This window comes from Acinonyx jubatus, chromosome C2, assembly GCF_027475565.1.
Source record: "Acinonyx jubatus isolate Ajub_Pintada_27869175 chromosome C2, VMU_Ajub_asm_v1.0, whole genome shotgun sequence".
Taxonomy (NCBI): Eukaryota; Metazoa; Chordata; class Mammalia; order Carnivora; family Felidae; genus Acinonyx; species Acinonyx jubatus.
In genome coordinates, this window is record NC_069384.1 from 102,841,061 (window position 1) to 102,866,713 (window position 25,653).

The 25,653-nt window shown below is 35.3% G+C and overlaps 1 protein-coding gene and 1 non-coding gene across 4 annotated transcripts in view; both read left to right on the forward strand.

Moving 5' to 3' along the window:
- KPNA4 (karyopherin subunit alpha 4) overlaps positions 1 to 25,653 on the forward strand; it is a 67,158-nt gene that overhangs the window by 34,240 nt on the left and 7,265 nt on the right. For all 3 annotated transcript variants that reach the window (XM_027061514.2, XM_027061513.2, XM_053221259.1), the window contains 8 exons: positions 5,277 to 5,363; positions 7,759 to 7,928; positions 8,017 to 8,061; positions 11,054 to 11,185; positions 17,310 to 17,438; positions 18,856 to 18,960; positions 23,562 to 23,633; positions 24,853 to 25,015. In XM_027061514.2, the coding sequence (XP_026917315.1) occupies positions 5,277 to 5,363; positions 7,759 to 7,928; positions 8,017 to 8,061; positions 11,054 to 11,185; positions 17,310 to 17,438; positions 18,856 to 18,960; positions 23,562 to 23,633; positions 24,853 to 25,015 (903 nt within the window). The remainder of the gene's footprint in view (positions 1 to 5,276; positions 5,364 to 7,758; positions 7,929 to 8,016; positions 8,062 to 11,053; positions 11,186 to 17,309; positions 17,439 to 18,855; positions 18,961 to 23,561; positions 23,634 to 24,852; positions 25,016 to 25,653) is intronic.
- Positions 17,655 to 18,002, forward strand: LOC113600041 (small Cajal body-specific RNA 7). The gene has a single exon (XR_003421020.1). It is a non-coding gene; the product is annotated as a small Cajal body-specific RNA 7 (non-coding RNA).

Sequence of the window (25,653 nt, forward strand, 5' to 3'; positions counted from 1 at the left end):
TTTCCTATATGTATCATTATGTCATCTGCAAATAATGGCAGTTTTCCTTCCTTCCAGTTTGGATGCATTTTCTTTCTTTTTCTATTTGCTCTGACTAGAACTTTGAATACTGTTTTGAATAAAATTGGTGAGAGTAGACATCCTTGTCTTAGTCCTGATCTTAGAGGAAAAGTTTTTAGCTTTTCACCTTTGAGTATGATACTAACTATGGGCTTATCATATGAGACCTTTATTATGTTGGGGTACATTTCCTCTGTACCCACTTTGTTGAGAATTTTTATCATAAATGGATGTTGAATTTTGTCAAATGCTTTTTCTACATCTGTTGAAATGATCATATGATTTTTATCCTTCATTTTGTTAATGTGGTATATCATAATTGACTTGCAGATGTTAAACCATCCTTGCATCCCTGAAATTTAACGATTTTTTAAATGTATTGTTGAATTTGGTTTGCTAGGACTTCATTCAGGGTGTTTGCATCTGTATTCATCAAAAATTTTGGCCTATAATACTCTTTATTTGTGATGTCCTTGTCTGAATTTGGTATCAGAGTAATGCTGGCCTCAACTGATTGGAAGGGTTCCCTGCTCTTCACTTTCTAGGAAGTGTTTGAGAAGGATAGGTGTTAAATCTTTGAATGGTAGAATTCAACAGTGAAGCTGTCTGGTGCTGGACTTTTTATTGAGAGATTTTTGATTACTGATTCAATTGCGCTTCTAGCAATTGGTCTATTTAGATTTTCCATTTCTGTCTTGGAAGATGGTAAATGTATAGGAATTTATTCATTTCTTTTAGGTTGTCCAGTTTATTGGCATGTAATTGTTCATAGAAGTCTCTTATGATCTTTTAATTTTCCTTGATAACAGTTGTAACTTCCCAACTTTAATTTATGATTTTATTTATTTGGACCCTCTTTTTTCCTTAGTCTAGCTAAAGGTTCACCAGTTTTTGTTTATCTTCTCAGAAAATCAGCTCTTAGTTTCATTGATCTTTTCTATTATCTGTTTAGTCTGTATTTCATTTATTTCTGCTCTGATCTTTATTATTTCCGTTTTTCTACTAACTTTGAGCCTTGTTCCTCTTTTCCTAGTTCTTTTAGTAAAGGTAGATTATTTGAGATTTTTCTTGTTTCTTGAGGTAGTCCTTCTGTATCACTGTGAGCTTCAGGTTTAGAACTGCTCTTGTTGCATCCCATAAACTTTAGCATGTTGTACTTTCATTTTTGTTTGTCTCAAGATATTTTTAAATTTTTCCTTTGATTTCTTCCATGACCCATTGATTGTTCAGTAGCTTGTTGTTTAATCACCACATATTTATAATTTTTCCAGTTTTGTGATTTTTATTTTCATACCACTGTGTTCTAAAAAGATGTTTGATGTGTTTTTGGTCTTAAATTTCATGAGGTTTCTTTTGTGGCTTAACATGTGATCTGTCCTGGAGAATGTTCCATGTGCACTTGAAAAGAATGTGTGTTCTATAACTTTTGAATGCAATGTTTGTGTATATATATGTGAAGTCATTCTGGTCTAATGTGTTGTTTAATGCTAATGTTTTCTTACGGATTTTCTATCTGAATGGTCTATCCAGTGATGTAAGTGGGGTATGAAAGCCTCCCCACTATTTATTGCTGTCAGTTCCTCCCTTTACATCTGTCAATATTTGCTTTATATATTTAGGTGCTCCTATATTGGATTCATAAAGACTTACAAACATTGTATTTTCTTGCTGGATTGACCCTGTTAGCATTATGTAATGCCCTTCTTTGTCTTTTATTGCAGTCTTTGTTTTGAAGTCTATTTTGTCTGATACACATAGCTGATACACATGGGATAGCCACCCCATGTTTCTTTTGGTTTCCATTTGCATGAAACCCTTTTATTCTATCCCTTAACTTTTAGTCTGTGTGTATCCTTACATTTGAGGTGAGTCTCTAGTAGGCAACATATGGATGAGAGTTATTTCCTATCCATTCAGACATTCAGTGTCTTTTTATTTTTAATGTTTATTTCTTTTTTGAGAGGTGGGGAGAGAGAGAGAGCATGCATGCATGTGAACAGGGGAGGGTCAGAGAGAGAGGGAACAGAGGATCCGAAGTGGGCTCTGCGCTGACAGCAGAGAGCCCAGTGTGGGGCTCGAACCCACAAACTCTGAGATCATGACTTGAGCTGAAAGCAGACGCTTAACCAGCTGAGCCACCCAGGCGCCCCAGACATTCTGTGTCTGTTGATTGGAGAATTTAATCCACTTACATTTAAAATAATTATAGATAAGTATGTGTACTTACTGACATTTTGTTAATTGTTTTCTGGCTGTTTTGTTGTTCTCTGTTCCTTTCTTCTCTTGCTCTCGTCCCTTGTGGTTTGATGCCTTTTCTTGAATGTTATGTTTAAATTCCATTCTCATTATCTTTTGTGTATCTACTACCGGTTTCTGCTTTGCAGTTACCGTAGGGCTTACATATATAGCTTTTCCATATACCAGAGTATTTTAAGTTGATAGCAGGTTAAGTCTGAACACATTCCAAAACTCCATTTTTACCCCCTGCCTCACATTTTATATCTTGTTATTTTGTATGTCCCTTTAACTGATGGGTGTAATTACAGTTATTTTTGCTACTTTTATTTTTTAATCTTCATGCTAGCTTTGGAAGTAATTAGTCTACTACCTTTACCATATATTTCCTTTGTCTACTGATTATTTTTCCTCTCATATTTTTTCTTGTTACAAGTTAATGTCCTATCCTTTCAGCTTAAAGACGTCTCTTCAACATTTCTTGTAAGGCTGGTTTAGTAGTAGTGAATTCCTTAGTTTTTGCTTGTCTGGAAAACTGTTTGTCTCCTTCAATTAATAATAACTTTACTGGGTAGAGTATTCTTGGTTGGGAATTTTTTCCTTTCAGCACTTTGAATATATCATGCCTCTGTCCTGTAAACCATATCCTGAAAAATCTACTGATAACCTTATGGGGCTTGTCATATACGCATTAAGTTTTTCTGTTGCTTCCTTAATTTACTCTTTTTATCTTTAACTCTTGACATTTTAATTATAATGTGTCTTGGTGTGGCTTTTTCTGAGTTCATTTTATTTGGAACTTTTTGGGCGTCCCTGATCTGGATACTGTTTGCTTCTCCAAGTTAGGAAAATTTTTAGTCATTATTTCTTCAGATTAATTTTCTGTACCTTTCTTTCTCACTTCTCCTGAGAGCCCATTATGGGAATGTGTTCCACTTGATGTTATCCTGTAGGTCCCTTAGCTGTCTTCACTTTCTAAAATTTCTTTTTTCTCTTGCTGCTCTGTTGGGGTGCATTCCATTGCCCTGTCTTCCAGATCATTGATCCTTTCTTCTGCTTTATCTTAACCTGCTGTTGAATGCCTCTCTTGTATCTTTCACTTCAGTTATTGTGTTCAGCTCTGTGACTTTTGTTTGGTACTTCCTCGTATTTTCTGTTTTGTTGAAATTTATTCTATATTCATCCATTCTTCTCTCAAGATTGGGGAGCATCTTTATGACCATGTTTTTGAACTCGTTATCAGGTAAATTATCTTCATTTCAGTAAAGCTTTTTTCTGGGGTTTTATTTGGCTCTGTTCTTCAGTTTACTTACTTGACTTGACTTTCTGTGTGTGTTTTTTATGTATTAGGTGAAATGGCTCTCTCTCCCAGTCTTGAAGGAATGGTCACAGGAAGACAATGTTTTAGGCAGCAATCTGTGCTATGCTGTGGGGGTGGAGCCTGTCAAAAGTAGTCTCAGATTGTCATTTCCATGGAACCCCAAAATTTAAGACACCCCACCCCCACCCCAGTGACCAGTACCAGGCATTCAGGGAGTATCCCCTATGTGGACTTTGTGCTCCTGCCAGCTTTGGCAGGTCCACAGGGGAGTGCTAGGCCAGGATGAGCCATCCCACTGGGTTTGGTGGGGTGTGGCTACAGCAGTGCTCAGGGCTGGGGTGAAGGGCTGGTGCAAGTTTTGCTAGCAAGGTAGTATGTATAAAAAATGGCACCTGCCAGCACTTCCATCCTTGGAGAAAGTTCCATAAGACCCTCATCCCTTAGGCTTTAAGCTTAGCCAATGAACCTCCTTTACATATGCTCTAGGTACTTTTCTACCTACTGCTTTTGTGCTGGGTCCTGGGGCAAGTGAGTCTTTTAACAGATTCTTTTAAGAGTGTACCCTTGGTTTCCTACAGCCCTTTGGGTCTCTTGGACATAAGCTCTGTTGGTTTTTAAAGCCAGATGATTCGGGGGTTTGTCTCTGGTGTCGGTCCCAAGGGTTTAGGTGCCTGATTTGGGGCTCTAACCCCTCCTCAGGGGTATGTTCCATATTTATGAGATCCATCCCACTTGTGAATCCCTCCTATTGCGGTGTTGGGCAGGAGTGGGGGGGAGGGCATGGCTTTGTAAGGACGGAAGTCTCTGACTCTCTTATCTGTCTCAGTGTGATCTTTTTATCTTTTGATACAGAGGACCTGTTCAGCTAGTTCTGTAGAGAGCATTGTTGTATATGTAGCTGTAGGTTTGATGTGCCATGGTGGAAGGTGAGGTCAGGATCTTACTATGCCACTGTATTGAACTGCACCCTCCTGTTATTTCACATTTCCACATTCAAAAGTTATTTCAACAACTGGAGTCCTTTTTATTCCTCCAAATTTGAGAATAATGCTTAATCTGTAAGGAATTTATTTATCTGTTTGTTTATAAGGATTGATTTTTAATTTGGAATTTTATCCAGGTTTAATTATGAATGAAAATTTGCCAACTTGTTACGATATTTGTATGTTGAAACTGCCATTTTGATGGTGAATTAAGTGGTCTGCTAGTTAAAATTTTTCCATTATTCTTACCCTAGTAAAAAAAAACATTTAATAAATACATTTTTAAAATATATATATATATTAATTTTTTTAAGTGTATTTATTTTGAGAGAGAAAGAAAGCTGAAATCAAGGAGGAGCAGAAAGAGAGAGGGAGAGACAGAATCCCAAGCAGGCTTTGCACTGTCAGATGGAGCCTAGCATGGGCTTCAAACTCATGAACTGTGAGATCATGACCTGAGCTGAAGTCAGATGCTTACCCAACTGAGCCACCCCAGGCACCCCAAATATATTTTTGATAGCTTTCTTTCTTCTTAGGTTTCAGCAAAAACAGATTGATTTTTGGTTTAGAGCATAGTATCTTTAGTCCCCCCCCCCCCTTTTTTTAATCAATATTATTGAAATTGAGCTCTAAAACTATTTTTAAACTTAAATGTAACTTACATTTTCCTCCTTTAGATGCTGTGCCACTTTTCCTGAGGCTTCTACATTCACCCCATCAAAATGTCTGTGAGCAGGCAGTGTGGGCACTGGGAAATATCATAGGTTTGTATAAAACTTGTAATGCTAGTCCAAAAATTATTATCATATACTGTGTAATAAAAATGACTACAAATAGTGAAAAATGAGAAACAATTTGTCATTTTCAGTACTGATTTTTGTGAAATAATTTATACAAATTAAGCTGTTTTAAGTGTAAACCTATGGTAAATAAAATGAATTTTTTGTTGCTTATGATACGGTAATATCTTTTTATATATAGACAGCTTTTTAAAAAAATATATAGTCAATCTTAGTTATTTGAGTAATTATGAAATATGTATCTCCTTCCTTTATTGTGTTGATGTGTCCATTTTATTCCTTAACTCTCCATTGTCATAGAAACTACTAAGAAAAAAGGTGGTACAAAATAAACCAATAAGTTTTCTCCATAATGGCAGTTCTAAAAAGAGTATAAATGGAAATTTTTAGTATTTTTTATAGATTTTAGTATGGTAAAATACAATAATGTTATCCATTATTGTGAGGTCGTCATCCTACAGAAGGTGTTTGTAGCTTATAGACCGTGACATTAAATGTTGAACACCATGATTACCATACCTTTCAGTTTTTCTTTGACATGATTGTAGGAAGCATAAAGACAATTCTAATATTTCAAGATTAAAAAAAAATTTTTTTTTAATGTTTACTTATTTTTGAGAGAGAGAGACAGAGTGTGTGAGAAGGGGAAGGGCAGAGAGAAAGGGAGACACAGAATCTGAAGCAGGCTCCAGGCTCTGAGCTGTCAGCACAGAGCCCAACACGGGGTTTGAACCCACAAGGTACGAGATCAATACCTGAGTCCGACACTTACCCAACTAAGCCACCCAGGCGCCCCTCAAAATTTGTTTTTAAACTAGATCTGAACTTTACTCAAACTCCAAAATTTAAAAATCTGTCCTCCAGTGAGTGGAGAATGGAAAAAAACTGGAATCTGAACTGTATTGTGTCCCTTAGTATTAAAGTTTATTTTTGGGGCGCCTGCGTGGCTCAGTCAGTTGATCATCCGACTTCGGCTCAGGTCATGATCTCATGGTGTGTGAGTTCGAGCCCTGCGTCAGGCTTTGTGCTGACAGCTCAGAGCCCGGAGCCTGTTTCGGATTCTGTGTCTCCCTGTCTCTCTGACCCTCCCCCGTTCATGCTCTGTCTCTCTCTGTCTCAAAAAAATAAATAAAGGTTAAAAAAAATTTTTTTAAGTTTATTTTTGCCACAGACCATTGTTCTTGCATGGAAGTAGTCAGTATTACTTTATTGTATCTCTTCTATATTACCCTTTGCGGGGACCAAGATAGAATGCAGAGGGATGGTTAGTGTCCCACAAGTAGGAGTTTTAAAATGGGAGAATTTCTCCGTAAAGTGTTGTTCACATATGATCTGTTGCTGTTAAGAATGCTATCTTTTGTGTATTCAAATTCCTTCACCCCTTTGCTTTTATACTAAATTTTAGATTTAGAGCTATTAATGCAGTATCTTGATCTTTGGTTTTCAATTCCTGTGACATCGTAGAATAATTAGACTACATGGATGCCAAAAGAACAGGGATTTTATCTCCAAATATTGCAGTGCAAAGAAAAGGGTTTTCATTTGTGGAATGTAATACTTAACATGACTTTCATGCTAGAAATTACGGCAATACTCTAGATACAGAAATTCCATTTGGCAGTTCTCTAAGGCAGTGATTCTCAAACTTTTAACTGTTTTCAGTATCCTATGATAAGGGCTTGAATTCTTGACCCAGAATTCTGGATTCATAGAGTTTGTTTTAACAGATCTGGGATAGGGCCCAAAAATTACTTTGGGAACCACTGCTCTAGGGATATTGGTTCATTCCTTCACCCACTCATTTTTTTTTGACATAGTTTTTTATTTTTTAACTTTATTTTTGACATAGTTTTTTTTTCAATATGTCAAATAATTTGTAGTTAATACTTTTGGTACTCTGATATTAGGTCACAAGTATAAATTCTACAGATTTTTTTTCTAACAGTATTTTGATGTGTGTACATATACATATGTTTTTATTACATGAAAGTGTTAAACTGAGTACCATTGTGAGAGAAGGTAAAAGCAGCAGTTCTCTGCTCACAAAGTATTCTAAAGAATCCTTAGGCTTCTATTTTTGGATGGCAGAAAAACATAGGTGAACAATTTATAAACCTGAATATGTAAATCATGTACCAAAAAACTATTATTACTTTATGTTGCTTCTCTTGGCTAAAAGACCTAAAATGAGAACTTGGTTGTTGTTGTCTAAAACTTCTTTGTAAGACTAAATAGCTACACTTTTATATAAAACTAATAGTTAAAAATCTAGAAAGCAGCATATGGAACCCACTGCCGTATGTTTTCTGAATTGCTTATTGTCAGTGTATTTTATTGAATTAATCGTTCCTTCCTACAGGTGATGGGCCACAATGTAGAGATTATGTCATAAGTCTTGGAGTTGTGAAACCTTTACTTTCCTTCATAAGTCCATCTATTCCTATAACATTCTTAAGGAATGTTACTTGGGTTATGGTCAACTTATGTCGCCACAAAGACCCACCACCCCCAATGGAAACCATTCAGGAGGTAAACAGGTGTTGTGTGTTTTCTTTTTTGTTTTTTAACTAGATACCATTATGTATATGTTTTTAAATCTGTATATTTCTCTCTTCAGATTCTTCCAGCTCTTTGTGTCTTAATTCATCACACAGACGTAAATGTGAGTATTTTTTATGTGTATATGTATGTATGTCTAGGGCTGCCTCTATGACATAGGGAAGAAAATCTTGTGCTGAACATGATGTTAGTATACTCTATCAGATTTTTCCATTTCAAGAGCTGTAATAGCTTACTATAACTGTGTTTACTTTGTGTTTTCCTGTATCATAAAATATAATTTACAGTGAAGAAATCAAGCCTAACTATATTTTGTTTTGGGCAATAACATGTTGGAGGGGGAGTTAAAAACTCATTTTGAAAATTCTTAAAGGTGTGTGTGTGTTGTGTGTGTGTTGCAAAAACTCATTTTCGAAGTTTTAAAGTTGCCAGTTAGTGATCTCTCCCATGAAGATTATATCTTTGATTGGTCAAGAGCTTTTTATGGAAGCTCATTTTAACAGCCTGACCAGTGTTTGAGAGAATACATAGGCCTAATTGTACTTTCATTTTTTGAAAGATTAAAAAAGAGAAATATTTGTGCCTTTATGTATGGGTTTGTATTCATAAGATTACATACATCAATTTAAGAACATCAGTTGCTCTTTAATTTCATTTTCACTATATTTTTCCATCTATGGTGACTTTTTAGTGGCTTCACATGTTTTAGAGAAAACTCATAAATATCCAAACAAGAAAAAAAGTTCCTGCAGACTAGATTTTTAAAGTAATCAATATACCTTATTCATTGTCACCAATACAGATGGCAAAAGAAAAAGCACCTCAGGAAGTATGATGAGGTGGGAAACTGCCCTGACTGCTTACAAAACCAGCCTCACCTTCAGTGTATTAGAAAAGCTAGAAATATAATGGGTAAAAGAAAGCACAGGGATACAATGCACAGCAACATTCAGGAACTTAACGTGGTTCCTTAGAAACAGCTTGGTGTGATGACCATTGTTTGATAAGCTGCTTCATTCCTTTACAGTTTCCAGGGTAATACCATTTTTCCAGGATCTGTCTAAAGCATATGGAACAAATCAAACTTAGAATTAATACTACATCAAGGAGTGACATATGTACAAAATTCATTAAATTAACATGATCTTTGCTCTAAAGATACTTTGTTTTCAATCCTAATAGTCCAAGGTCTTTTGTTTTGTTTTGTTTTGTTTTGTTTTGTTTTGTTTTGTTTTGTTTTGTTTTGTTTTAAAGGAACATATAAGCCATTTTTGAGTTTGGCTCCTGTAATACCAAGTTTTTTTATTAAATTACAAATTTTAATACTTTTAAAAAATTTCCATGGAAAGTTAGTCTGAACATTTATACCTCTCCCAGAAAACCTGACAACTTGATTGACCTTATTTCAGAGATGTATTGTGTTCTTTCCATTTACCCCAACCCAGTTGAAATTGTAACTCCATCTTTCTTGCTTTTAATATATCTTAAATTTCTCAAGCTAGTCTCATTATTCTTTAGTAGCATGTTTGCTAAGTAATATTGTTTACTATATAATAATATTTATTAAAAATATAATCTTTTTAGGTAAACTTAACTTAGCAAATTCTTAAATCAGACCATGAAAAAAAAAATAAAAAACTGCTTCCACAAAGCATAAGTGAAACACTGAAATTATACTGTAGTTATAATTAGTAAATTTATTATAGAACACTAACTTTAATACAGAAATTATATAGGAGATCAAGTCTGTTTAAATTGTGATTTTGATGTGAGCATATTAATGACATTTAGTGTTGGGCCTTTTAAAAAAAAAATTGTACAGTCATGGACAAGTAACTCGAAATTCTTTGCCTTTATCAACCAATTTTGGCATATGTTGGAACTCTAGAAAAAAGATTTACATTTGTAAGTTGAAATTTAGTTCTTTCACGTATTTCAATACCACCTTATGTGTGTGAATTCTTTGATTTGGAGTCTTCTTTTTACATTAAAAATAACCAAAGAGCTCTCTTTAGTTTTTGAAAGAAACAATAGCAAAGTGTTGTTTTCTCCTACCAGGAGATTCTCAGATGTTTCAAACATAATGTTGGTTTAGAATTTAAAAGGTTTCAAATGTTCCTGGCTTGTCTTTTGACACAGAGTTCATATTCCAGAAAGGCTTTGGAAGTAAAGTTCCAGGCACAATTACTTTTCCTGTGTCTTTGTCAATAACTGTATTATTTATGCAACAGTTCAACAGTTGCCCTACTTCCTTTTGGACGTAACTACTGTAACTACTAATTAGACTTAATACAAAAGAAAGATGAAACACAATGGGCTTCTGAACTTCAGAATATAACATTAAAAATTATAGGTTAAATTATAGTATAATTTAGCTACAGAGGGTTTTTTTTTTTTAATAGGTAGTTTTGGCACATGCTGTAAATTATGCATTTTCTTTTTTTACTAAAACGTTTTTGATTATAGATCACACAGATTGACCTATGGTTGTTTTTAATGTCTCGATGTGCAGCTGTGGGACACTTCATTATTAGAGAAGTTGCCTCCAATTTTATAAGGCAAAGCAAACTGGTTGGAAAAGATGAAATTGCTATTAACTTCTAATACTTAAGTACTGGCTCGTGACATACCAACATGATGCCGGTGATACTAGAGAACACTTGAACATCTACATCTAGCCCAGATGTTTTGAATCGCTGTGTATGTTGGATACTTAATAGTCTTTCCAACTCTGTGTATTTACTACAATATCTTTGGACTTGTTCTGCGTCAGTGTGAGTATTTGAGAAAGAGAATGTCTTTTTCTCCTATTTCCTGTATGGTGTACTGTGTATCTTAGTGAATTAAGATTAGCTACCAACCTGTGGTCAGGATTATAATTAACTGAAGCATACTGAATATGGCTAAAGGATTCACATACTTGATAACAGACATTGATAGATAATGTTGTTTAGTATAATAGAGATTAAGATTTCAGTGAATTGAGAGAAGAAGAAAAAAGGCAGTGGAACAATCATAGATTAGTCTGTATGGTTAAGAATTATTAAAGTTAGAAAATATTCAAAGGCTATTTGAATTTTCATTTTATCCCTTAGATATTGGTAGATACAGTCTGGGCCCTCTCTTACCTTACTGATGCTGGCAATGAACAGATACAGATGGTAATAGACTCTGGAATAGTCCCTCACTTGGTTCCTCTACTCAGCCACCAGGAAGTCAAAGTTCAGGTGAGTTTGTTGTTAATAATACAGTATTTTTGTTTTGTTTTGCTTTTTTACCACTAATTTGCTTTAAGCATGGCATTTAAAAATGGCCAGTTTCATTAGTTCAAAGTATATTTCTAGCCTGATAACACATCTTTATTTTAATCTATTTTTTTATTGAAGTATAGTTGACACAGGGTTACATTAGTTTCAGGTGTACAACATAGTGATTCAACTTCTCTATATGTTATGCTGTGCTCACCACAAGTGTAGCTACCATCTGTCACCATACAATGCTATTAAAATACCATTAACTGTATTCCCTATGCTGTGCTCTGTATTCCATGACTTATTCGTCCAGTTACTGGAAGTCTGTTTCTCCCACTCCCCTTCACCCATTTTGCCCATCACCCCACCTCCCTTCCCTCTGGCAACCATCAATTTGTTCTGTGTTTATGGATCTGTTTTTGAGTTTTGTTTGTTCATTTTGTTTTTTAAATTCCACATATAATTGAGATCATAAGGTATTTTGTCTTTGACTTATTTCACTTAGCATGATCTCTGGGTCCATCGATGTGGTTGTAAATGGCAAGATCTCATCTTTTTATGACTAATATTCCATTTTATGTATATACCATGTCTTTATCCATTCATCTATCGATGGACTCTTGGGTTGCTTTCATATCTGGGTTATTATAAATAACACTGCAATAAATATAGGGGTGCAGATATCTTTTTGGAATAAAGTAAGAACATATCTTTGAAAGGAGTGAGGTATTAATTATATCCCCATATTTAAAAAATGTATATTATTTTTGAGAGAGAGAGAGAGAATGTGAGCAGGGGAGGGCCAGAGAGAGAGAGGGAGACAGAGGATCTGAAGCAGGCTCCATGCTGACAGCAGAGACCCCGACGTGGGGCTCGAACTCACAGGCTATGAGAGCATGACCTGAGCCAAAGTCAGGTGCTTAACCAACTGAGCCACCCATGCACCCCAATTATATCCCCATTTTAAAGATGAAGAAAATGAGGGGTACCTAGGTACCTCAGTCAGTAGAGCATGGGACTCTTGATCTCAGGGTCATGAGTTCAAGTCCCATGTGGGGCATGGAGTCTACTTAATAATTTTTAAAATTTTTAAAAAGAGGGAGAAAATGAGGTAAGATTACTACAAGTCAACAAGAATCTTTCCCTGTCCCCCTATTCCCACCCCACCAAAAACCCCATCCCAAGTCAACTCCTTTGTTAATTACTGATTTCTAAGAATTTCTTAGGAAATTTTATGTGATAACATGGTGGCATCTGAAATAAGTACTGATATTTTAATTTTTTCTTTTTGTCCTGTTTCTTTTTGCCTACTCCTTTTTTTCCCCTTTTTATTTAACTGCCATACTACACCTGGCAAGTTTAATTAATGCTTAACTTCATTGGCACTGTGATAAAGGCTTTGTACTGAAATACGCTGCTCAGGAGCTTCCTAAATTGTTTCCTTTTAATTATTTCAAATTTTTGTTTTCTTTGTAATGTTTCTATTTATTTCTGAGAGAGCGGGGGAGGGGCAGAGAGCGAGAGGGAGGCAGAGGATCCAAAGCTGGCTCTGAGCTGACAGCAGAGAGCCCAATGTGGGACTCAAATTCATGATTCACGAGATCATGACCTAAGCTGAAGCTGGATAGTTAAGCTTAACCAACTGAGCCACCTAGGCACCCCTAAAATCTTCTTAACTTTTTATCCTTTTATTATTTTTAAATCCTTCCATATAAATATTTATCCCAAGCCATCTAGAAAGAGCCAAAAAAGAGAGGGTGAGAAGTTCACACAAATATTATGAGCAGTAACTGTCAAACTGCAGTGGTAAAGGGAGATACAGCAAGCTCTCTCCCTACCCTTCTGATGTAAATAGAACGCTTTCATCTTATGATGACTTACAGCCTGGTCAATAATAGCATAAGGAAAACCGTTAACCTAATGCACTATTTCTCAACCCTGGGTGGACATTAAGATCAACTGTGAAGCTTAAAGAAAAAAAATTTTTTTTTATTTCCCTTGCTTGACCCTTGGTGATTCTGTTTTAGTAAATCTGGGATATTTCCTAGAAACCTGGGCTTTAAAAAGCTCTTCAGATGTTTCTCATGTACAGTTAGAATGGAGATACACTATCTTAAAATGTAAAGCACTTTAAAGAAAAAGGGAACACTGAGCTGAATTCAGAAGAAATTAATAGAGTAGTTTTCCATTTAGGGTTATTTGTGGTTCACTAAAGTATTCTTACTAGGGCACCTAGCTGGCCCATTCAGAAAAGCATGTGACTGTTGATCTCAGAGTTGTGAGTTTGAGCCCTATGTCTGGTATAGAGATTACTAAAAAAAAAAATAAACTTTAAAAAATAAATATTCATATACATATCTATTATTAAGCTTGCATTTTTTTTTCTTGAACTTTTTTTAATGTTTGTTTATTTTTGAGAGAGCACAAGTGAGGGAGGGACAGAGGGGGACAGAGGATCTGAAGCAGGCTCTACACTGACAGCAGTGAGCCTGATGTGGGGCTCAAACTCACGAACCACAAGATGATGACCTGAGCCAAAGGTAACGCTCAACAAACTGAGCCACCCAGGTACCCTTGAGTTTGCATTTCTTAAGTGCAATACTTATATCTCGGTATGGGTGTTTGGTCTGTTTTTTGTTTTCTTTTTTTCAGAATGCATCTTTAGTTTTAATATTGGACTTCATTCAGAAATAGGGCTGGAATTTTTCTTTAGCCAGCTTTCAAAGTTAATGTTGTAATACTTGTAATGAACCTCCATGTAGGTTTCCTCTATATTCCTACTTCCCCCATCAAATTATTTTGACATGTCCCAGATAGTATATAATTTCATCAGCTTTTCTTAAAGAATAAGGTTGTATGTTTTTATATAATCACAGTACTGTTAGAGTATCTTTTAAATCTTAGTAAAATCCGGGGCACATGGGTAGCTCAGTAAGTTAAATGTATGACTCTTGGTTTCAGCTCAGGTCATGTTCTCATAGCTTTGTGGGTTCGAGCCCCATATGGGGCTCTGCACTGGCAGTGTGGAACCTGCTTGGGATTCTCTCTCTCATCCTCTCTCTCTGCCCGCCCCCCCCCCCCACTTGCACTGTTTCTGTCTCTTTCAAATAAATAAACTTAAAAAGAAAGTTAATATTAGAATCCAATCAGTATCCAAATTTTACTGATTGCTTCATTTTTTTTTTCCACACTTTGATGAAATCTATATCAAAACAAGGTTCACATTGCATTTGGTAGCTTTGTTTTTATGTTCCTGTTACTCTACAGTTTTATTTTTCTTTCCCCTCTTAAATTTATTTGTTAAAGAAGCTGGGTCACTATGAAACTTTGTTTATTCATTTTGAGAGAGAGAGAGAATGTGAACATGAGCAGCTGAAGGGCAGAGAGAGAGAGGGAGAGAAAGAATCCCAAGGAGGCTCTGCGCTGTCTGCTTAAAGCCTGACACAGGGCTTGAACCCATGAACCGTGAGATCATGACCTGAGCTGAAACCAAGAGTCAGATGCTTAACCGACTGAGCCACCCAGCCACCTGACTAGAAACATTTTTAAAACAAATTAAAGACTTAACTAAATAAATGGAAAGACATCCACATTCGTGGAGTAGAAGACAGTATTGTTAGAATGATCGTGCTCCCCAAATTTACCTACAGATTAAATTCAATTTCTGTTAAAATCCCAGGTGCCTTTTTGTAGAAACTTACAAGCTAATATTAAAATCCATATGAAAATACAAAGGTCCTAGAAATAGCAGAAACAAGCTTTAAAAAAGGACAGTTGGGGACTTCTCACTTTCAGAACTTACTGCATAGTTTCAGTGAAAAAGACTTTGTGATACCGGCATAAGGGTAGCCATACAGATCAGTGAAATAGAATCAAGAGTCCAGAAAACCCCATACATTTATAATCGGTTGATTTTTAACAAAGGTGCCAAGAAAATTCACTTAGCAAAGAATGGTGTTTTCAGGAAGTAGTGATTCAACTACATTTGTACAATGTAGCTGAGACTTATTAAATATATACCTGTAAACAAATGAAATTAGACTCCTGTATATAAAAATTAGCTCAGAATAAACACCTAAATGTAAGAGCTAAAAGTGTAAACCTCTTAGAAGAAAACATAAGCATAGATTTTCGTGATAATCGATTATGCAGCAATTTTTTACATATGATACCACAAGCATAAGCAATCAAAGAGAAAAGTAGATAAATTGGACTTCACCAAAATTAAAAACTTAAAAAAAATTTTTTTAATGTTTATTTTTGAGAGTGTGAGTGGGGGAGGGGCAGAGAGAGAGGGAAACACAGAAGCTGAAGCAGACTCCAGGCTCTGAGCTGTCAGCATGGAGCCGGACACGGGGCTGGAACTCACGAACTGCGAGATCATGACCTGAGTTGAAGTTGGACACTCAACTGACTGAGCTACCCAGGTGCCCCAAAATTAAAAACTTCTGCTTCTAAGGACACCATCAAGAAATGAAAAGACAACCCAAAGAATGGAAAGGAATATTCGCAAATCATATATCTGAAAAGTGACTTCTATCTAAAATACATAAAGAACTTATACAACTCAACAATAAAAAGACAAATAACCCCATTAAACATTGAACATTTAAATAGTTATTCAGAAAGATCTACAAGTGATCAATAAGCGCATGAGAAGATGTTCAACATTATTAGTTATGAAGGAAATGTAAATCAAAGCTGCAATGAAGGGGCACCTGGGTGGCTCAGTCAGTTGAGTGTCCGACTTCTGCTCAGGTCATGATCTCATGGTTCGTGAGTTGGAGCCCCACATCAGGCTCACTGCTGTTAGCGCAGAGCCTGCTTTGGATCCTCTGTCGTCCCCACCACCCGCTTGTGCTCTCTTTATCTCAAAAATAAACCTTAAAAAAAAAAAAACAACTGCAATGAAATACCACTTTGTATGCACCAGGGTGGTATAATCAAAAAGACAGTCACAAGTTTCATCAAGGATGTAGAGAAAGTGGAATCCATATACCCTGCTATAAAAACGTAAAATGGTACAGCCTCTTTGGAATACGGTTTGAATAGTACCTCAGAAAGTTAGATATAGAGTTACCATATGACCCAGCATTTTCCATTCACTGGTAGATGCCCAAGAGAACTGAAAACACCTGTTCACCCAAAAACTTGCGCACAAATGCTTATGGCACTATTATTTGCCATAGCCAAACAGTGAAAACAATCCAAATGTTCATCAACTAATGCATGGTTAAATAAAAGGTGGAAATGGTGGTATGACATATCCATACAGTGGAATATTATTTGGCCATGAAGAGGAATGGGGCATCGATACATGCTACAACATGAATGGACCTTGAAAGTATGATGTTAAGTGAAGGAAGTCAGACCAGAAAGGCCACCCACTGTCGATTCTAATTATATGAAATGTCTGAAATAGGCAAATCAACAGATGTCTCAGGCATACTATAGTGGCTGTCATGAACCCCTGGGGGGTGAGGGAAATGAGAGTGACTACCAGTGGGTACAGATACTCCTTTTTGGTGTGATAAAAATGTTCTGGAATTCTATATTATGGTTGTACAACTCTGAATGTGTAAGAACCACTGAATTGTACATTGTGAAAGGGTAAATTTTATGTTAATATGAATTATATCTCAATTGAGGGTTGAAAACGGAGTCATTTGTCTTGTAAATATTAAAATTAGCTCCTCCTGCCCCCCCCCCCCGAGAAAACTGTAACTTGACAGAAAATGGTGTAATACAACAACAGAAAAATAATTGATAATTGAAAATTCGTACAATACTGAAGTCTCGTAGTAAGCAGCTTTCCTTCAGAAGAGCACTGTGTTTTTGTTTTGTAATTTATTGAAACGCTGAATCAAAAATATAAAGTACTGTCTTCCTGTCTTTATGGCCCTAATTTACTATCCAAAATTATCCTTATTTGTTTGTTGACTGTCTTCTACAAGAATGTAAACTCCCTAATCCTGTCTGTCCTAATCACTCCTCTGTTCCTAAATCTGTATCAGACACAACTTGCTCAAAAAGCATAGTTGGCGTGAATGAAAGAATGTATCTTTCATAATAGAACATCTCATTAAATCTTTTGTTGCAGACTGCCGCACTTAGAGCTGTGGGCAACATTGTTACTGGAACTGATGAGCAAACACAGGTAGTTTTGAACTGTGATGCTCTTTCACACTTCCCAGCACTTCTGACACATCCCAAAGAGAAAATTAATAAAGTAAGTATTTTTAAATACTACTTAATAATAATAATGTATAAAGTATCAGCAGTTTTCATTTATAAAATTAGGGATTCAGAAGTATCTATAATGATTACTAATATAAACCATCAGCTAGATATCCAGAGAAGATACAATATTTTTCTCTTTATATCATGGATCTTTATGATTTTCTGTATATAAAACCGATAGTAAACAGTGCAGATTTGGCTCTCTTGGAAATGATGAAATAGAGATAATTGGGTGTTGAATGTTGTGTGATTGGAAACTTTTGATATGTAAGTTAAGTAATTAAGCTTAATATTTTATAGATAATAGAGTGTGTGTGTGTGTGCCATTTGTGTGTGTGTGTGTGTGTGTGTGCGTGCACTCATGGAGGCTATTGAAAGGGGGCACTGACTGGTGATGCTGATATTGGAGTGCATCTGAGGCTGTTGTAAAAATACATGGGTTGTTGATTACAACGTTGCCGATGATTATAACCCAAGAACAGCTCACCTAAGTAGCCTAGCACCCTAAAATCTCTAACAGGTTCATCAAACATGGCCCTGTGATCTGATCCAAAAGAGCCTACCTCACACTAGCTAATACTAATAGTTTGTGGAGTAAAACTTGTTTCCTAATTTTTAACAGAGAAAATGTTTCCCTTTACATTGATAAATATAATAAATTTATTAAGTTTGATAAATTACCATAATTTTTATAATATCCTATGTAGGGTAGGTAGGTATTTTGTGTCTTATTTCATGCTAACTGGTTTTAGTATGTATTTATTATGTATTAATTTGTGAAGCACGTGACTACCATCATCTTGGCAAAAGTAGCAGCACTGTAGTGTAAAGGGTAGCACACAAAGATCATTAAGGTGGGCCAATGAAGCAATCAAACATTTGGTGCCACATTAGCTCTTGAGAGAAATAGCACAGTGAATGACTTACAAATAAGTATACTAAAACAACCCACTCTTTCAGCTTTTGTGTCTCCATCATCATGGATAATTGAGATTTCCCAACTTTGGCGAGCACTCTCGATCACAATAGAATAGAGAATAAAGCACATTATGTGAGGGGGATGCTGAGTCTCATTTACAGTAGTTTCAGGATTTGTATCTGTATTACAGCTCATCAATTCCTTAGTATTTGTTCAGCCAAGCTTCTTTCGAGTCCTATGTTTGGGAACATTGCTTAAGAATTCTTCAGAAGGGTTAGGTTAGTTCATTATGACTTGGATCAGGGCCATAAACAATTTGTCCAAAGAAAATATAGGAGGGGATAGAGGAGTTGAGATTCCTAAAATTTTTATTATGGAACTCAGTCCATAATAAAATCATTTGGACATTGTAGCAAACATACTGAATTTAGGTCAGATGCAGATTTTAATTTTTAATGAGAAATATTGACAGAGTCTTGTTCTGCAGGAAGCAGTGTGGTTCCTCTCTAACATAACTGCAGGAAATCAGCAGCAGGTTCAGGCAGTAATTGATGCCAATCTTGTACCAATGATAATACATCTTTTGGATAAGGTAAGAAAATCCTCTTGCATGCATCTGGGTAAGAAGAAAAGGGTTTAAATTTAACAAATACACTCTTCTGTTTGTTTAATTAGAACCTATACGGTGGCATGAATAGTATAGTTAAGTAGTATTAACATGCAAACTTTGAACCCATTGATTTTTATATATAAAAGACATTTTTTAGGAACCCCTGACCCTTCTTCTGTATCATTCTTTTACCAAAATTACCATCGTCCTGGGATTTATTAAAAATACATTATTATTACTACTGATGATAATGTTCATGGTCATAATTATTACTGATTGTAAATGCTTACATATTCTCATCACTCTACATATATTACTTCATTTAATACTGTAGCTCCAAACTATGGTATAGACCAATAAATTTGCCCAAAATCAAACAGCAAGTAAGTGTGCTATTTAATTGGATGCTATATCATCTCTCATACTTACTTTAATGTTTGGGAAAGAGACCACAGTCACAGCATGAGGGTTTTTTTCTGAACACTGATCTGTAATTAAAGAAGATACCTCTGTCTTCTTTCCCTCCATATTTTCTACAAGCTGATAGTAAAGGCTTAGTTTCCTGTAGACTGGTAGATCAGGTTCAGTCTTTTAGGCAAGGCTTAATGCACTACTCTGTATTTCCTAATGATTCACATCAGAAGACACATACTGTTTGTCCCGTATCTCCAGATGTCCTAGATCTCCTGTTCAGATTGATGAATGAGCTCAGTTGTTCTCAGCCTACTGCAATTGATTGTTATAAACCTATCCACCAATCTTTTGCCTAGGGGTTTTTAGGTAATCAGTCATTGATGATCATTGCATGGATCCCTTATTTTACAAGGAACTGCAAAATGGTGACATTCTAATTCTATCATACTTTATGTATTACCTGTGATTTTTCAATAAGAAACTATCAGCTATTGGTTTACTCTAAAATATGTTTCATATGAGAAAGACAAGATAAATTCTCATTATCACTCAGTTTTTAGAATAACATGGTTCCCTAACAACGTCAAAAGTTGACTAAGGTGGAGTTTTTAGTGTCCTTAGGAAATTACGAATTTATATTTTGTAGTTATTTTTTTTAACACTCAAATTGTCCCTGACCAATGGGAACCTCTTAAATTTAGTGCCTGTGTCTTTTTTACATCTCCTCAGTAGTTTATGAGAGCTTCCTACCCTTTGAATATGACATGATTCTCAAGCTTATTTTGTGTATTTTCTGATGTAGACTCTCCAGGATGCCCTTTTAGGTAGCAGATAGTATTTAAGGACCATAGTTCAGGTCCTAAAGATGACCATTGTTATGAGGTTGTCATTGTTTTTAGGCCTGAGTGAACGAAATAGGTGATCAGGGGTGTTTCTTTGTTGTTGTTGTTGTTGTTGTTGTTTTTAAGTAGAAGATAGGGGTGCCTGGGTGGTTCAGTCAGTGGAGCATGCGATTCTTGATATGAGGGTTGTGAGTTTAAGCCCTACATTGGGCGTCGAGCCTACTTTAAAAAAAAAATAGAATATATATAGTATTTTTGTGAACATGAGAATTCATAAGAAACGAATCATGAATGAAAGGAAACTATCAGCTGTTACTGGGTATTTAGGGTAAACAGTGTTTTTATTTTCTCTTCGATTTTATATTTTTATCTCTTTTATGCTGGAATCTTTATAAAAAGATTGCAATATATATTGAGATATATAAAATTTATCAAAATAACAAAATCACATTGCCACTAACAACATGACTACTCCACTTTTAAGATTTCCTTGACGGTTTTTTGTCTTTAGGATATTTTCCATCAATGATGTACTTAAAGTAATATATCACTTGAAATGATTTTTTGCATGTGTGGCTAAGTCACCCAACATGAAATACAATTAGATTATTTCTGTTTTCTTTTGTTTGCAGAGTGGGTCAAGACTCAGTTTATTTGTTTTAAATCCAAGTTAGTTAACATACAGTATAATGATGATTTCAGGAATAGAATTTAGTGATTATCACTTACATTTAACACCCAATGCTCATCCCAACAAGTGCCCTCCTGAATGTCCATCACCCATTTAACCCCACACACTCCCCCTTCAGCAACTGTCAGTTTGTTTTCTGTATTTTTTGTTCTTTTTTTATTTTGTTCTTTTTTGTTGTTGTTGTTCTCTGTATTGAAGAGTCTGTTATGGTTTGCCACCCTCTTTGTTTTTATCTTACTTTTTCTTCCCTTCCCCTGTGTTCATCTGTTTTATTTTTTAAATTCTACATATGAGTGGAATCATATATTTATCCTTCTCTGCCTGACTTATTTTGCTTAGCATAATAAACTCTAGTTCCATCTGTGTTGTTGCAAATGGCAAGATCTCATTCTTTTTGATAGCCAAGTAATACTCCATTGTATATATATGCCACATCTTTATCCATTTGTCAAGCACTGGACATTTGTGCTCTTTCCATACTTTGGCTATTGTTGATAGTGCTGCTATAAACACTGGGGTGCATGTGCCCCTTCAAATCGCTATTCTTGTATCCTTTGGATAAATTCCTAGTAGTGCAATTGCTGGGTTGTAGGGTAGTTCTATGTTTAATTTTTTGAGGAATCTCCGTACTGTTTTCCAGAGTGACTGCACCAGTTTGCATTCCCACCAGCAGTGCAAAAGTGTTCCTCTTTATCCACATCCTTGACAACATCTATTGTTTCCTGAGTTGTTAATTTTAGCCATTCTGACAGATGTGAGGCAGTATCTCATTGTGGTTCTAATTTGTATTTCCCTGATGATGAGTGATGATGAGCATCTTTTCATGTGTCTTGTTATCTATCTGTATGTTTTTGGAAAATCATCTGTTCATGTTTTTTGCCCATTTCTTCACTGGATTGTTACTTTTCTTTGTTTAGGGTTTTTTTGGTTATATAAAGCAAATGGTTATATAGTTTCCAGGTAAAAAATGTATGCCTTATTTTAAAAGTACATACACAAAGATCTAATTTCCATTTCTTTCACATACTCTTCCTTCCTTTACAGATAATCATCTTTATTAGTTTTTGGGTTATTCTGTTGTTTCTTTTTAAATATCAGCAAATGCTTATGTATTTGCTTATTCCCACCCTTTCTTACACCGCTGGTATTGCTTTTTTTTATTAAAAAATGTGTATCCCAGAGATCATTCCCATAGCATTATATAGAGAGCTTCTTTAATCCTTTTTTATACCTACGTATGATACTCCATTATATGGATGTACTATAATGTATTCAATCACCTTAACTATTTTATCATATTTGAGATGTTTCTAAGATTAAGGTTTTTTTTTTTTTCAGTATTTTACTAGGGAATACTAGAATTACAGATAGACATATATGTAAATTTTGCTGTGTAATATTCATCCCTGTCTGTAAAGATTGTACTGTTTCACACTCCTACCACTGATAGATACTTGGATTTTATCGGTCTGATGTATAAAAATAGATGCCCACTGCAACTTTAATTTTTATTACTCATATTTACGTAAGTTTTTTCTTAATTACAAGCATTTTTCCAGATTGCTAGTCTTTTTTTTTTTTTTTAACGTTTATTTTTGAGAAAGAGAGAGACAGAGTTTAAGTGGCAGAGGGGCAGAGAAAGAGAGACACAGAATCTGAAGCAGGCTCTAGGCTCTGAGCTGTCAGCGCAGAACCCAATAGGGGCTCAAACTCACAAGTGGCTGGAACTTAGGAACTGCAAGATCATGACCTGAGCCGAAGTCAGACGCATAACCAAATGAGCCACCCGGCTGCCCCGCTAGTCTTCTTTATGTTTAATAACTGGTTATTATTCCATTTAGATTTATTGTAATTAGTTATTTCACTGTTGAGAATTTTAGTGGCTTTTACTTTTTGACTAGTGTGTGCTTCTAGTACAATATATATATAGAAAGATACATGGTATTACTTGGTTTTAAATTATTTTCTTGGTAAATTCTCAAAGGTTCTCACCTATGAGAACTTCATATTATTAAGTATTACTAAGTATATTGCTAAATCATATGTATGACTTGTTAAATGATTTTTAAATATATTTTAATGGTGGACATTATCATTTTTAAAACTATGTTTAAAAGGATAATTTAACTTGACATTTCTTTGATTAAAGTGAAATGCACATTCCCCTCCCTTTCATCATTGACTTCATTTAATCTAATTGAACAGTAAAATCAAGTCAGTTTGTTGCTAGGAGAGACTGCAAAAGGGAGTCTACATTTGTTTAGGGCAAATTGAGTTGAAAAGCTTTTCTTAAATGAAAATGATGGGGGCACCTGGGTGGCTCAGTCACTTAAGCACCCACCTTTGGCTCAGTTCATGATCTCCTGGTTCATGAGTTCAAGCCCCTCAATTGGCTCCTCTGCTGTCAGCATTGGAGCCTGCTTTGGATCCTCTGTACCCTTCTCTCTCTGCCCCTCCCCTGCTTGTGCATGTACTCTCTCTCTCTCAGAAATAGACATTAAAAAGTTCTTTTAAAAGTTATGTATGCATATAGAAAGGCTAGAAGAAAACCTGGGGAAATAAACAGTTGAAAATAATTTCAGACAACATTTTTTCCCAATATCCTAAACTGAAGTTTGTATCCTTTGATTTTACAGGGGGATTTTGGCACTCAGAAAGAAGCTGCTTGGGCCATAAGTAACTTAACAATTAGTGGGAGGAAAGATCAAGTAAGTTCAGCTCTTATTTATTTCTCAAAACTGGTAAAAATAAAACAGTACAGATAATTCTAAGATTTAGATTTCAGTTAAATCCTAATTTAAAATAATAGCAAGGTAACAGGCATTCTGTAATTTTTTTTGCCCCATATAAAAGTGTCACCTTGACTTCCTTTAGTTATATTTCATAGATGAGAAGTGTTCTCTTTATACCATCTTAGCCTTTAAGAATTTTCTAATCCATGGTAAGATCAAAGCACATGTAGTCAAGATTTTGGTTTTTTATTTTTAAACAGTATTAGGGAAAAATAGGACTTTTTAGGTTAATAGGGCAGACTGAAACAACTTCACAGATTCTCCTAACAAGTGAACATCAACAATAAAAAGAAAGCAAACAACAAGAAAAATTTATCAGCAGCAGACAAAGCAAGGAAGGCAGGGAACTAACCAAAACCAAAAAGCTGAGACTAGAAATTAGGGAAAGGAATGTGAGGTGCCTAGGTTGTAAAATTTAAAGAGGCACTCATTCTAGAGTTGTGTGGGTGACAGAGGTTAACATTGTGCCAAACTAGAAGAATAAAATGAGTTTTAAAGATTTCAGATAAATTTTACAGATAGGTAAAAAGGGTGAATTTAGAGCTGATACACAATAAGCTGGTAATTGTCACAAGTGAGCTGTAGACTGGTGGTGAGCAAGGAATCCAGAGCAGAATATAAGTAATAGTACATGGTAATAACAGCATAACAAAATATAAAATGATTGAAAAATATTATGAAAATTGAATTGAACCAATTGAATAGTGAATTGAAGGTGGCTATGAGGGCACTAAATGTTGTAGCACTCTCACATTGAATACTCCAACAACGAACAATTGTAGCTTTAAAAAAATCCAGGCTTTTAACAGATTTCATTATTTCTTAATCTTAAAGGGGAGGAAAGGATCTTTGAAGAAAGTACTCTTTATGGCATATGTTTCATATGAAGCTGAGTGATTCCTTCATTTTCACTTTTTTTCTAAGTTCAAGAAAAGTAAACACTACATTTAAAAGAGAAGGAATCTGATAATAAAACCATCTAACAATAAAGTCATAAAATAGTCTAATGTAGTCTAACATAACCTGAAAGATGAGGTCATGTTTCCTACTCAAAATTTTAAAGTCAAAATTATTTCAGTGAGATCATTTGGTACACAAAGTTCACTTATTATGTCATGGTGTTTTTATTCTTCAGGTGGCCTATCTAATCCAACAAAATGTTATTCCACCTTTTTGCAACTTGCTGACTGTAAAAGATGCACAAGTTGTGCAAGTAGTACTTGATGGACTAAGTAATATATTAAAAATGGCTGAAGATGAGGCAGAAACCATAGCCAACCTTATAGAAGAATGTGGAGGTAAGTTACAGGCTATTATTTCACATTTCAATGTTCTTTTTGTAACTACTTTTATTTTCTGACTAATGTAGCACTTCTGTATTTTTCTCAGATAATCAAGTAACAGAATAAAGTAAATACTATATTCTATATGTACAGTCCTGCTCAGCTTCTTGCATATGCTTAGGTAATTGAATTGCTGCCATGCATTGAACAGGCACTGTGCTAAGGTACTGGGAAAACAGTGGTAAACAAGACACAGCCCTTGCCCTCAAGGCATGTAGTCTAGTCATGGAGATAAAAATGAACTGATTTAATGTGCTAATTACCCTAATAGAAATGTACAACAAAATGAAATACCTTATCCATCCTGGAAGAAGCAGGAAGTGACACCTGAGCTGGATTTTGAGAGATGAATAAGGATTAATAAAGTAAAAAGGGATGAAAGGTGTTCCAGGCAGAGATAACACCATGAGCGAAGTCTGAGGTGAGACCTAGCATTCAGCAAATAATAAGTAGTTCACTGTTGCTGAATCACAAAGTACGGGGTAGATGGCTGCTTAAAGATGAGGCTGTAGATACAGCCAATCACCAGGCGTCTGCAGTCTTACAGAAGCTCTGTAGCACAGCAGATTCTTTATTCTATAGGTCAGTGGTTC